Below are 12,697 nucleotides of genomic sequence, written 5' to 3'. Positions count from 1 at the left end.
AAGTATTCAGGCGTTCCGTGGCAGATGTGCTGTACGTCAAACTGAAATGGGATCACCTGCGAATAGAGCCTACCAGCAAAATAAAGCTCCTTCACGAACAGGCTCCGAACTACCAGTGGAAGGACAGCTACCAATTCGAGTACTCTGTGGAAGATATCAACACTCTGATCGACAAGAAACTGCAACTTGAGGTTTGGATAGAGCGGCCTGCATCCAAGGACGAAATGGTAGGCTTCGTGTGTATAAATTTGCTCACCGTGGCCACTGGCCCGCTCTCGCACGTGCTGAGCCTGCTGATGCCGCAGCCCAATGCTACGGCCGACCACGGATGTGCAGCGTCCGGAGACCAACAGCTCGCCTCATACAACCCACGTGCCAGCGGTGACTGTTGTACTGTAGGCAAGATCTCCTGTCAAATCCGAATGAGCCAGATCTGCAGTTTGATCGCGCAGCCTGTGGAGATACTGTGCCACATCCATGAATCCATAATAAACCCACTCAACGAGGCAGGCGAGGATGAGGAGGTGACGTCCATGGTGGACGACCGGGGTATTGACGTGTACCATTGGCTACTGAAGATAGATGCGCCGGGTCATGCCTGTCAGACGAGGTGCTCCTCGTGGACGAACCTCTCTTCGCGTCCTCACTGGAACGGCGTCCATCTTCTGTCCGATGCCCCTTCCGACCACGTCTACGCTAGTGTGGACAACCCCTTGGATGTCAACTGGGAACATCTAGCCGCTCAATCGGATAAAACGGAGAGCAGGCGGGTTCTCGACGACAGTGACACGGATGCGTCCATGGCGGCGTCGTCGGACGGCAGCAAAGAATGGGCACGGCTCGCTATGAACACTCGATTCCAGGGGCTTACGCATGACGTCATAGATGCCGAGGTGCCGCCGTTAATAGCCCGTGTTACTAGCATATCCGACCATGTGGCAGTACACATCAACCCTGATGAGACGCGGACCTTGCTGGAGGCGGCTTGCCGAGGAGGTGAACTAGTCCGGAACCTCATAGATGAAGCGGTGCTGCCGACATTTCAGCTGCCACCCACCACAGCCGAACAACTGCGAAATCTGCAGCTTCACATTCGAGTGTTCGCTCAGAGGCTGGGGATGGAGCAGCCAATCTTCATTGGCGAAACATGGTTACCTTTTTGCAAGATCTACGACGCGGACAATGTGGAGTTGGCTCACCAAAACTATCTTGAGGGTTTTTTTGTGGAGAAGTTATCCCTCAACGGCCGAAATATTGGCGATGTGGAAGGTGTCGTGATCTTCCAGAACAACCCGAGCGTGCGCCAGATGTGCGCCGGCGTTCACACTGACACCGGCTTCGCTCGGATTTCACCACCTATACTGGGGTCGGAGTTCAACGAGATCTCCTTCTACGTCGACAAGAAGTCAGGCTGCCCCAAGGCAATAGTAAGGCTGGCCGAGCTGCATCGGCAGTTGCTGGACACGCTATTCAAAAGAGCCCAGCACGGCACCAACGAAGCCTGGACTACCAAGTTCCTCAACCAGGCTGTCAAGTCGCCCGAATTTCGGTGGCACCACCGGAGACGAAGTTTCATGGCGTTAGGTGAACAAGTCGTAGCTCTGGATGAGCTGAAACGATCCAAAGGGGACCTGAAGCATGACGACTTGCAAAAGATCTGTGAGGACGTGTTGTCGGTCTTACGCCAGACCCACGTTTCCCCCGGCGTGAAGTGCACGTTCCTGTACTGTAAGTCTACCTCGTCACTCTCACCCAGCCCAAACCTCAGCCTTAGTGGTCGGGCAGACTGTGTTGCTCAACCTGGCCAACCACACCCTGATGTACCTGGAGCACGTGCCGTGGCAACTACGTTCACTCTACCTGTCAATTCTGTACAATTGCATGAAGCGTGGCGAGCTGGATGTTGGCAACGTACTGGTTCCGAAGAACAATGTCTGGTTGGCTCATTTCCCCCTGCACTCAGGAGCTTCCATTGGGAACGCCCTACGCAAGGTCCAAGACGGCAGCAAATCCGCCAGAAACTCCGATCGTGTGCGGGCTCGATCGTGCGCAGGGAACCGCACTGCGCGGTCGGTGCTGAGCCGGGTGTTCAGGCGCAAGCGGATGTCCACTTTGGAGGATCTGGTTGTGCAGAACAACAACTTCAAACACCTAGATGCAAGCTGCGAGCGTATTGAATCCATCGTAGACACCCTGGACCCAGATGAACTGGAAGAGCTGAGTGAATTCCACAAACGTATGGTTAACGCCAAGCAGATGTATCTGCTTTTCAAGAAGACTCTGTATTTTTCCCTGCATAGCCTAGGCGACCATGCCCGCCTTTACGAGGAGCACTCAAAGTACCTGTTCAACTTCCTGGCGTTCTGCTTTTTCCGCTTGCCCATGTTCCAAAAACGGGTCCTAAAATTGCTATGCACTGACGAGCTGTTGGACTACGAAATCCCCGAGTGGCGTGGCACCGAGTTCGGTATCTCAAGAGACGATATTCTGCAATGCATCACGTGGAAGAACAACCCCCGCGCAGCGGAACTGCAAGTTTTGTGCGACTGGTCTGTATTTCACCAATCGCTGCACATGTATTTCGGAGAGGAGATGCTAACGGAAGCTATGGCCAACGCAGACATTCAAAAACCTGACAACGGCTGGAAGAGCATTTACCGCCGAAACAACCATCTCTTCTACGCATTTGTCGAAAGCTGGTGCAAGTACGTCTCGCTTACGACGCCAATGGTGCAGAAGGACAGCATGGAGGCGGCTGTATGGCACCTGCTCCCTGGCTACCCTATATTTGTGAAGCACGTTCTGATCGACCTGAAATCAGTTCCCGTGGCCTCCCTTCCCGACACGATGCTTAACTGTACGGGAGCGATGTTAGCCAATCCGCGCCTCCTAGTTGTCTTCATAAAGATTCTCTTTCTGCGGACTCGCGTCCACAACGTGGCCGAGGTGTTCGCTATTTGGAACTATGCTGACTACTGGTTACAGGTCATTAGCCTTCGAGGAATGGGCTTCCCTCGAACGTTTGACTACGGATTTTTCTTGAAAGGCATTCGATTGCTACTGGAGAGCGATCTCTCCCAGAACGTGGCTAAGACTATGTGGTTTCTCTACAAGAATATCCGCATCTTCGACCCTCTGTTCATCAGAATCCTTGTCAATGATTTCATCCTCGGCACCTACGCGCCACTTCTCTGCTGTAATTGGTCAAAGCTGGTCCGGCAGACTTGGATTTGGTTTCTATTGTACGACATCCACTGTGAGTAGCTGTAGCGCATGTGACACAGGGCCTTGTCGCTTGGCAATGGACCGACTTCAGACTGACAAGAACTCGGAGCTCACGGCACATGAGAAGGTCGCGCTCGTTTCCCACCATCGAGCGGGTCGACTTCTGCGAGTTATTGGCAGCAAGATCGCATTCAGCGACTTGAAGGAGCGGCCACCCTATAGTACTTTGGATTGGGAATCCGTTGAAGCGGTCGGCGGACCGAGGCACCGGGCTAAGCCGCAGAACGTGCCGCTCTCTCACGATTTGCATTTCTACCTCGATGAGTCCACTACGGTCCTTTCAAAGGACTTCGCATTCCCAGCACACGCCGCTAGCTACCACTCGCGACTGAAGGAGGAGCTGAAACAGGATTTCGAGGACTACACGGACTGGGCAGGAGTCGCCCGAATTGACAGCGTAGGTGCCGCCGACGAATTGTTATGCAGCCACTTCCACACCTCTACGTCCCGTTTGCCCCCCTGGACAAGAACGTAGATATTCCGCTCGAGACATAGGTTCGTGGTTTATATTGCGGACTCCTCCTCAGACTCTTCTTCGGACTCTTCCTCAGATTCATCTTCAGACTCTTCTTCTGATTCTTCTTCAGATTCGGCTTCCACTGAGCCTTCCTCCAACGATCTAGCCACATCCACGTATTTCCGGACGAAAGGAGACAGCTTGAGCATATCCACCTCTTTGCTCTGCTCCGCGAACCTGCGACGGGCTTTGGGGAAATTGCTACCGGCTCTCTCGTAGTCGAACTGTCGAGACGACATGGCCGAGTCGCACACAGCCAGGAAGTGGACCACGTAGTCGAGCACGATATGTGTCTTGGAAGTTACTTTGTGGTCCACATTGATAGAGTGCAAAAGCTTTTTCAACTGCCTAAATGCCAGTCGCGCTTCGTGGCGCTGCACGCGCCTCTCTCGCGCAATTTCTTTGTTGTAGTTCATGCGAACCTTTGTCCACTGCAAAAATATTAGTTACAATGATTCATAGAGTTCCAGCGGGAGATCATCGGGGTCCTGGAAGAACGTGAACCGAGCCCCAGTGTACTCATCAACACGCACAGGCTCCACCCCAACACCGAAGCTCCGAAGACGATTCACTGCGTTATCAAGATCTGAGACTCTGAAAGCGAGGTGCCGCAGTCCTTGTGCTTCAGGATACGTCGGTCTCGGCGGGGCTTCCGAAAACGTAAACAGCTCAATCTGACCACTACCAGTTTCCAAATCAACCTTCCACGACTCACGATCCGCGCGATAGTTCTCCGAGATAACTTTGAACCCCAACACCTCAGCGTAGAAGTGTTTCGATCGGGTAATATCGCTCGCAATGATGGCGACGTGGTGAATCCCCGAGATCATCCCGAATTAGTAAATATTGCCCACCGTATTGTAGGATGCCTCCAATTCCAACAAGTTTCTTTTGCTCTGTTCCAGTTGCCTTTCCCTCTTCCTGCACTCCCTCACAACTCCGGCCTTTTCTAGCTCGAACCGTCGGCAATCCCTCTGTAGGATATCACACTCTAGGTTAAGCTCCCTAAACTCAGCGGTCTTCCTTTCAACCCATGATCGCTTGATGCTGACCACCTTTGAGTTCGCATTCAGGTGCCACCGAATGAGCTCTCTCTTTTCCCGTAGAAGAAAGCGTTTTTGCATCGCAGCCGCATGCTCGAGGTTTATAGCTGCAGCCCGCTGTGCAATTATGTTAGACTGCTTCAGAGTCTGTTCAGGTACAAATGGGCTGGGTTCGGGAACTTTGTACTGCTGTGCCCCTGGGATCCTGCGCATAATATCTTTTGGCCTGTCAACACCTGGTCGAAACGCCAAACGATTCAGCTTTCGTCTCATACCGAAATGAAGCTTCTCTGGGTCATACGTGACGTCAGAGCCTTCGTCTTTATCGAATCCGGGACCTGACGAACTGACGGCAGACTCCTCGTGGACACTCCCACGTTCATCTTCTTCACTCTCCTCTTCTGCAGAACTGGAGGCCTCTTCAGAGTCAGTGTCCTCTTCCGAGTGATTGTCAGATTCAGACTCATCGGACATCCCCACTTTTTAATGCAATTCCATGGTGACTAAGCCTTACCAAGACTGGAACCACCGTTGACAGCCAGTACAATCCCACGATTTTTGTAATGAAACAACTCTCATTAGGTATGGGGATGAATGGGATGCACGAGACGCTAACCATTCTCGCGGCTCTGTCGTGGTTGGCGGCTTTCATTGTCCTCTTTTCCAAGATGAGAACAGGAATGGGTGACGTATCATTTCAGACCTTATTGGCGCTTACCGTTGCAGAACTGGTAAACTCGAGCATGATTCTTTGGATTCACTTTCAGTGGAACTCACTGGGTTTGACTGACACTGTCCTAGCATGCGATCTGCTCACTTGCGTCCTCGTAACGTCTTCGCTAACGTACTTTGTGGTTAGGCTGAGATCAGCTGTGTTCCGATCTACGGACTGCTTTGGTGACTGGCAACTAATGAAACAGGCTCTTGCGAAATCAAAAGACGGCTTCACTCGGCAGCCGAAAAAGGCTCACTGGGTGGTGTTGTACTTGTTGGCCGCCGCGATTGCCATCCCGGTGGAATCGTGCCGACGTCACAGGGTTCTACACCCCGGTCTGGCATATGCAGAAACATTGTAGGGCACACCAAGCCGATACAACTTACCTCCTTCCAGCGCGGATTGCCTCATGGCGACAGCTTTCCTACCTCAACTGTTCATGTTTTACGGTACTGGTGTGGTCAGCAGAAGTATGGCAACATTCACAGCCTTTTGTTTCATTTCCCGGATCTTTACTTTTCAATACTGGTTATGGGACACGTACATCCGCGGAGAAAATGGCATTCCAGGACGATCGTTTCACATTGGTAAGATATTCGATCATCTTTTGACCCCATTATTATGCTCCAGTCACTGAGCTCATCCACATGTTGATTCTCTTCGATTTCATGAGAAAATATGTGAAGACATGCTGTCAGGAGGAACCAGATGATCCCATACCGCTGGCGCTGCCACATACCAACATTGTCTGATGTACGCCAACATAGCTGGGATTATTTTCATTAAATTGCCGGCGAACTTAAAATCCACATGCAGTTGGACAGCAGCGTTGTCGACTACATTGCAGAGTTTAGCGGTACTGCTCTGGTTACCTCTGCACTCGGATTTGCATTGGCGAAAAGCCGAGATGGTTTGGCGCTGTCAACTTCGGCGACTATGGCATTCATATACACGTTGGCATTCATTGCATTCAATGGAAACGTTTCAACAGGTTTCAACCCGGCTGTGACGCTGGTCAGCACTCTGGTACCCGGACGCAAGCAAGTCAGCATGACAAAGCGCCTGATCACTGTCCTTGTGCAACTGGTTGCCGCTTTGATAGGTGTCGCGATTACACGAGCTTTGTACTTGCCTTATGACGAAGATTTGGATCTCCTCTCTGTGCTCATGGGAAATTATCGTCGGGATGACAAAGAGGCGGCGATTTTTGTAATCCACTGGCTGTTGGAGTCTATTTCCGTCGCTGGTCTTGTGCTTCTCTCTCTGAGGTCCTGGCACGATAAAAAGCCCAACGGCTGGTGGCCCTTGTTTGTCGGATTCGTTTACTACGTTCCAGGGTACGTCTTTCGGGTGTATTCTGGAGCATTAAACACCGTTCTACCCATGGCCTTCACCCTGAATCCGGCCGTGGTCTTTGGAGTTGTGCTGACTCGTTCCGCCGGCATGATCTCGGTTACTGACTCTTTTGCTGCTGTGGTGTTTCCGTGGACCTGTCAGATCTGTGGCGCTCTTCTTGGTGTGGCTTTGTGGAGGGTGTTGCAGGAAGAAGGCAAATGCGGGTACTTGCCTCCCTACAAGCTGGACTCTGAAACCGAAGAGAAATCGGAAGCTGAGACCTGATTGTAATGTCCGTGCACTTAACTACCTAGCGATTTGGATTCAGTGGGTTATTTGTCGTTCAACAATGGTTCCTCGGTGGACTCGGGGATGACCTGGGTCTCGTTGACAAAAAATTCTGGCCCGCCAGGTCCCTGCCGGATCTCTACGTCCGTGTTCTCGCTATTTGGATTTTCGTCTTCTCCCTCCGGCTTCTTCTCCATCAAGTCCTCCTCGAACTCTGTCCATCGCGCGTCCTTTGTTGACGAATCGGGCACCTTGACTTCTGCGCCTTCAGCAGTCTCCGACTGAGCCTCTCTTTTCTTGTCCAGCATTGCTGCACCCACATTGCAGAACACTGCCTCCGTCAACAAATTGACAAGACTGTCCCTCTCCGCTTGGGAGTACCTACAGTAGATTTTCTGGACATCTTTGGCACGAAGAATGATGCACAGCCGAGTTCTTGGTGCCGTTTCAATTGGGACCTCTACCCAGGCCAGCATGGCCTTCTGGATTGGTTTCAGTCGCTGCTCGGTCATCATCTGCTTGGCCTCAACGTAGCTCTTGGTGATGTCCACCGAGGGGTCATCCTCGTAGACAAAGAGCCGATCGTCTTCCACCTCGAGGACGAATTTGTCGAGGTGGGCTGGTTGTACAAGAACCTCTGGGGACAATTCGAACACGCTAATCAGCTTGCGAGCATCACAACTTATTTTGCCAACTGGCTCCACCATTTGGAACGGCGGCTTCTCACTGGGAGCGATACTAGGCACAGGTTCCACCTTGAGGTAATCCTTCTGGGCAGATGCGATGCACAGAAAGAGAAGTAAACGCATGCCGGTCTAAACAATCACGTGCTCAAAGAAATTAATGAATCGCTTGGCGTAGTCCATCGGCGGCATGCAAGACAAACCTGCAGGGTCCGCACGGAGTCCTTTGGCGGCACGCTCAAGCTTCTTTCGCGACGACCAAACGGTGAGCATGTCGATGATGCCCATATAGTACAGCTTGTCGTGGCCATAGCTCCACATGCCGGCGTAGTCCCTCTTGTGAAATACCATTTGGGAGCAAGGTGTATCCATCGAGGGGAGGAAGTCTATTGCTGTGAAGTAGTGAACGCCCACAAGTAAGGAGTAGTCCATGATGTCGTGGGCCGCTAACCATGTGGCGTCCTGACGGAGCGTTCGCATGCACATCTGTCTGAGACTCGGGCCCAGCTCGAACTTCTCGTCGTTCTTGATGAGATCCTCCTCCTTTAGGGTTACATTCTCGGTGACTACAGGTGTGTTCCGACCGATCCAAGAACCCTTGAGGTCGTACCTTCTGGTGACTTCCACGGGAGTGCAGAGGATATTTTCCATCACAACAAAGTGCAGCTTCTTACTCTGATGCCTTCCCTTCCTAGAAATGGCGTGCAGTCCGAAGAATTTGGTTAGAAGAGTCTCGGGGTTTAGCCGCAAGTAGTCGTAGTAGTCCTCTAAGATCGCTCTCAAGAAGCCCGCTTCCTCTTTTGATATCTGTGCCGAATCCCCCCACACGCCTACTGTTTTGATAATGAACTGACCGTCGGAAGTGAAGTAAAAGAGAGACCCAGACTTTCCCTCAGAGCACAGCTCCGACAACGTCGTCATGTTACCCAACACAAGGTTTGCAATGAGTTGCTCCGGGCCTACGGATCGCAAATAGTCGCTGTGGTGGATTCCGAAGAGCGATCTGATTCTTTGGAAGACGATTGGGCCGAAGTCAACAAAGCGCACGTACTCCTCGGCCTGCATCAGAGTGAGAGCGATCACGCACCTTCTTGTCCTCGTCTATCTGTGGAATGATAGAGAATTTCTCCTTCATCAAGTAGTCGTACTTGTGGACTAGGCGTCGCGGCTCCAGATGGCTCCGACCCGCGGCGATCCGGATACCTATCATCATGTTCAGCACAAGGTCCCAGTTCTCGTGCCCAAAAAACACAGAGAAGCCGTTGTTGGCTTTCTTATTGAAAAGGCTGACATTGCAGAACTCAAAAACGCTCACTCCTTTTCCGCCCTACCTCGGTGCTTCACGAAGCTCGTTACCGCCGTTCCTCGGCCTCTCGTGTGGTCAGTAGTCACATTTTGATTGGTCGGAATGTTGATGAAGTGGCGGGGCGCGTTCTGGTACATGCCACATGCGCTTGCCAACGACGCCGAGAGAGTTGAGTCCTTGGACTTCGCCGTCCCCTCATGTTGGAGGGAATGTATGATGTGATCCAATCGGTTGATCAAATCGATAATCTCGTCGTCCGTGTAAGTCTCAGGACCACCAGCAATCTCGGAGGAGAGCTTGCCTCCGGTTCCGATCATACATTTCGCAACAGTCGTATCAGAAGAACCAATCGACGATAAGCGCTTCACGAGTGACTCGGCTGAGATGGTGTCGAGGTAGAGGTACTCAATCTCCGAACGAAGCTCGCCTTCAGACTCCATCGAAACACAACAAGACGACAGACCTGGCAATCGAGACTGAGAGGTTGCCGTCGTCGTGCCCAACACTATGGGTATCGGTGCGTCGCTTGACGCGGGGTTAGAGGCTCTTACCGATGAAATGCTCGATTGGGCCCGTTTTTGAGGTCGCCCCAAACCGCCGTCGCTTCGCAAACTCAGTAGAGAGAACAGTTGTGATTGCACGGATCGAATTTCGGCCACAATATGATCATCTGCCGCAGATTCCTCAGGGCACGAATCCAACGAGACGGCTCCGTAGTTGATGGGGAGTCGCCGAAAATGTGGCAGGGAGTTGCTGTGAGGGCGGTGGTGCTCGAGGTTGAAGGATGTAGCGACGTCAACGCTGAACGAAAACCGATGTGTCATTCCAGGGTGATAATTGTCAGACGGACCTTTGATCACGCCCAGGACGCCTAAGAATGCGGAGGAGTTACGCACAGCGTTTTTATAATTCTCCAGTGTCATTCGAGGAATGCCGTGCATATCCAGACTGTGTCCCAAAGTGGTGAAAACCATTTCAGCGATCGACAGGTTGGTATGCTCCACCGCCTCGCCGATAAGCATAGAGCGGGTATTCTGTAACCGCATCACCACTTCAAGGAAGTCGGCACATGTTAGACCTGCCGAAATCAGACCTTCTGGAAAAGCAATGTCTCGCTGAGCTGGCATGAGGACTCTGTGCAGCACTCACCCCCCTCCAAGCGACAATACTCACAGTATTTCTCGTTGATGATGCGATAAGACATCTCGAGCTTCTCGTCAGGCGTCCCATGGAGCAAAATGCCCAGCGACGAGGCAAATTCCAGAAAGTCGATAGACTTCCGACATTGACGGTTGAAACTACGAAAAAGACCTTCTGTGAGAAAGCTGTCGTCGATGATAGCTAGCATGCCCAGCGTGGATTGGAAGTGATGGAATTCCATTTGTCCCTGCGGACAAATGCACCGAAACCGTCGGTAGAGCTGAGTCAGCTCGTCTTCGGTAAGGTTCACGGCCTGTAGAAGATGGTTTTTCTTCTCGAGAGGGATCTTCTTCGGCAGAGCGCTGACTCGCCGGCGCCGGCAGCTGCAATCCGCCATCTATACATCCAAGCTATTTGGTCAATTGTGCTTGAGCGCGTCCCCACAAATGATCCGACTTCTTCAAAAAAAATCGCCGTCAGCAACAAATATGGGCTGCTGCTACTACTGCTCTATTCCGAACGATCAGGGTTCCGTTCCGAACGATCAGGGTTCCGAACGATCAGGGTTCAGAACGATCAGAGTTGTGATAGCTAGGGCAGGATTGTTGCTTCTTGCGTCGTGTGAGTTATAGGAGGTCTTACCACGTCAGTCGTCCAGCTTGTCAGAGGCCGCGTATCGAGTCCAGTGCAAAACATTGACGTCAATGTAGAGACCAAGACATTCGACAATGTGTTCGTCAACGTTTTGGTTTCCGTCCAGTATGTGGTGAGCAAGAAAAAAAATCGCCGCCGGCAACAAATATGGGCTGCTGCTACTCTGTTCCGAACGATCAGGTTGGTTGAAAGTTAGAACCGCCACAGATCTATGTTGTTGAAACGTGTGGCGCTTTCGCCAGGATAGCTAGGCCAGGATTGTTGCTTCTTGTGCCGTGTGAGTTATAGGAGGTCTTACCACGTCAGTCGTCCAGCTTGTCAGAGGCCGCGTATCGAGTCGAGTGCAAAACCTTGACGTCAATGTAGAGACCAAGACATTCGACAATGTGTTCGTCAACGTTTTGGTTTCCGTCCAGTATGTGGTGAGCAGTGACAAGATTTACGAGGCCTTCTATAGCCTGCAGAATGCGGAGGCCCAAATGAGCTCTTACATCTTCGATGTGGTCCGATCGAAGGTGCCCACCATGCAATTAGATCACGTCTTTAATAACAAGATTGACATTGCGGAAGCCGTGAAAGCGCAGCTCTCCGAGAAGCTGTCTAGCTTCGGCTTTACAATTGTTAAGACACTGGTCACGGATGTAGATCCCGACCAAGATGTAAAAGCTGCGATGAACGAAATCAACGCGTCTAAACGACGACGGGAGGCCATGGAGCAACAAGCAGAGGCCGACAAGCTCCTTCAAGTGAAGAAAGCTGAAGCGGAGGCGGAAGCCAAGCACCTCCAGGGGCAGGGAATCGCCCGACAAAGAAGGGCCATTATTGATGGATTGCGAACCAGCGTTTCTGAGATACAACAGGGGAATAACAAGCTGGGCCCCAAGGAGGTCATGGACCTGGTACTGATGACGCAGTACTTCGACACCCTCAAAGAGCTCGGCCAGACTTCTGACAAGCAAACTCTGTTTATCGGCCACAACCCTGGAGCCCTTTCCAAGCTTGCAGACGAGATAAAAATGGGTGTGATCAATTGACGTTACGGAATCGTCGTAGCATCACGCTAACGTGGTTGGGTTCATCCTTGATAATACCAAAACCCAGCGGCGCGTGCCACGGCACCTCCTCACATGAAGCTAAAAGGAATTGCACCTGGCCAGACATTCGGAAAGCAAACCTCGGTTACCGTACTAAAGCGACCAGACTAAATCAAGGTGTGTGATCAATTACAGAATCAATATTCGTAGCATCACTCATAGGCGAGATCGTCCTCCTCAGGCAGGTCCATGCCGACTTCTTCGTAGTCCTTTTCCAACGCTGCAAGGTCCTCCCGCGCCTCGGAAAACTCTCCCTCCTCCATACCTTCTCCCACAAACCAGTGCACGAACGCCCTCTTGACGTACATTAGATCGAATTTCGCGTCCATTCTTGAAAATACCTCTCCAATAGCAGTAGAATTGCATATCATGCACACCGCGCGCATGACCTTTGCCAGATCTCCAGACGGGACAGTGCACGGCGGCTGATAGTTGATGCCGCATTTGAATCCAGTGGGACACCAGTCCACAAATTGAATGTTCCTCTTGGTTTTCATCGTCGCCACGGCCACATTTACGTCCTTGGGAACGACGTCACCTCTGTACATGAGGCAGCAAGCCATGAACTTGCCATGGCGTGGATCGCACTTCGCCATCATGTTATTACTCTCAAAGCAGGAGTTGGTGATTTCCATCA

The 12,697-nt window shown here is 51.8% G+C and overlaps 7 protein-coding genes across 17 annotated transcripts; 4 read left to right on the top strand and 3 right to left on the bottom strand.

Annotated features, from left to right (window-relative positions):
• Positions 1-24: 24 nt before the first annotated feature.
• Positions 25-3,780, top strand: KVP17_001527 (uncharacterized protein; the record flags this gene model as incomplete). Of its 3 annotated transcripts, XM_068516996.1 has the most annotated exons (4): positions 25-1,728; positions 1,757-3,256; positions 3,285-3,682; positions 3,712-3,780. In XM_068516996.1, coding segments are annotated over 4 exons (3,671 nt in total), but the record flags the coding sequence as incomplete, so codon positions are not given. The 3 variants fall into 3 exon arrangements, with proteins under 3 accessions (XP_068372399.1, XP_068372400.1, XP_068372401.1); XM_068516997.1 differs by lacking the exons at positions 3,285-3,682; positions 3,712-3,780 and having other exon boundaries at positions 225-1,728; positions 1,757-3,264; XM_068516998.1 differs by lacking the exons at positions 25-1,728; positions 1,757-3,256 and having other exon boundaries at positions 3,302-3,760.
• A 9-nt stretch (positions 3,781-3,789) lies between these two features.
• On the bottom strand, positions 3,790-5,319 carry KVP17_001523 (uncharacterized protein; the record flags this gene model as incomplete). 4 transcript variants are annotated; one of them, XM_068516988.1, is made up of 2 exons in its annotated part: positions 3,790-4,233; positions 4,657-5,319. In XM_068516988.1, the coding sequence occupies 2 exons, from the start codon at positions 5,317-5,319 to the stop codon at positions 3,790-3,792; spliced, it is 1,107 nt and encodes a 368-aa protein (XP_068372394.1). The 4 variants fall into 4 exon arrangements, with proteins under 4 accessions (XP_068372394.1, XP_068372391.1, XP_068372392.1 ...); XM_068516985.1 differs by lacking the exon at positions 4,657-5,319 and having other exon boundaries at positions 3,790-4,218; XM_068516986.1 differs by lacking the exons at positions 3,790-4,233; positions 4,657-5,319 and adding an exon at positions 4,249-4,632.
• An 89-nt stretch (positions 5,320-5,408) lies between these two features.
• On the top strand, positions 5,409-5,921 carry KVP17_001525 (uncharacterized protein; the record flags this gene model as incomplete). Its single annotated transcript, XM_068516993.1, has 1 exon — positions 5,409-5,921. The coding sequence occupies one exon, from the start codon at positions 5,409-5,411 to the stop codon at positions 5,919-5,921; it is 513 nt and encodes a 170-aa protein (XP_068372396.1).
• Positions 5,922-6,370: 449 nt separating this feature from the next.
• On the top strand, positions 6,371-7,180 carry KVP17_001522 (uncharacterized protein; the record flags this gene model as incomplete). Its single annotated transcript, XM_068516984.1, has 1 exon — positions 6,371-7,180. The coding sequence occupies one exon, from the start codon at positions 6,371-6,373 to the stop codon at positions 7,178-7,180; it is 810 nt and encodes a 269-aa protein (XP_068372390.1).
• Positions 7,181-7,227: 47 nt separating this feature from the next.
• KVP17_001521 (uncharacterized protein) lies at positions 7,228-10,709 on the bottom strand (the record flags this gene model as incomplete). 5 transcript variants are annotated; one of them, XM_068516982.1, is made up of 5 exons in its annotated part: positions 7,228-7,953; positions 8,011-8,925; positions 8,954-9,152; positions 9,182-10,292; positions 10,322-10,709. In XM_068516982.1, the coding sequence occupies 5 exons, from the start codon at positions 10,707-10,709 to the stop codon at positions 7,228-7,230; spliced, it is 3,339 nt and encodes a 1,112-aa protein (XP_068372388.1). The 5 variants fall into 5 exon arrangements, with proteins under 5 accessions (XP_068372388.1, XP_068372389.1, XP_068372387.1 ...); XM_068516981.1 differs by lacking the exons at positions 7,228-7,953; positions 9,182-10,292; positions 10,322-10,709 and having other exon boundaries at positions 7,999-8,925; positions 8,954-9,079; XM_068516983.1 differs by lacking the exons at positions 8,011-8,925; positions 8,954-9,152; positions 9,182-10,292; positions 10,322-10,709 and having other exon boundaries at positions 7,228-7,992.
• Positions 10,710-11,113: 404 nt separating this feature from the next.
• On the top strand, positions 11,114-12,000 carry KVP17_001526 (uncharacterized protein; the record flags this gene model as incomplete). 2 transcript variants are annotated; one of them, XM_068516995.1, is made up of 3 exons in its annotated part: positions 11,114-11,146; positions 11,174-11,243; positions 11,273-12,000. In XM_068516995.1, the coding sequence occupies 3 exons, from the start codon at positions 11,114-11,116 to the stop codon at positions 11,998-12,000; spliced, it is 831 nt and encodes a 276-aa protein (XP_068372398.1). The 2 variants fall into 2 exon arrangements, with proteins under 2 accessions (XP_068372398.1, XP_068372397.1); XM_068516994.1 differs by lacking the exons at positions 11,114-11,146; positions 11,174-11,243 and having other exon boundaries at positions 11,446-12,000.
• Positions 12,001-12,212: 212 nt separating this feature from the next.
• On the bottom strand, positions 12,213-12,659 carry KVP17_001524 (uncharacterized protein; the record flags this gene model as incomplete). The annotated part of the gene is made up of 1 exon (XM_068516989.1): positions 12,213-12,659. The coding sequence occupies one exon, from the start codon at positions 12,657-12,659 to the stop codon at positions 12,213-12,215; it is 447 nt and encodes a 148-aa protein (XP_068372395.1).
• Positions 12,660-12,697: the final 38 nt, after the last annotated feature.

The sequence above is a fragment of a genome (genome assembly GCF_019968985.1).
Source record: "MAG: Porospora cf. gigantea B chromosome Unknown PgB_NODE_672_length_12697_cov_130.215, whole genome shotgun sequence".
NCBI lineage: Eukaryota > Apicomplexa > Conoidasida > Eugregarinorida > Porosporidae > Porospora > Porospora cf. gigantea B.
This window is presented reverse-complemented; position numbering and strand designations above follow the sequence as displayed.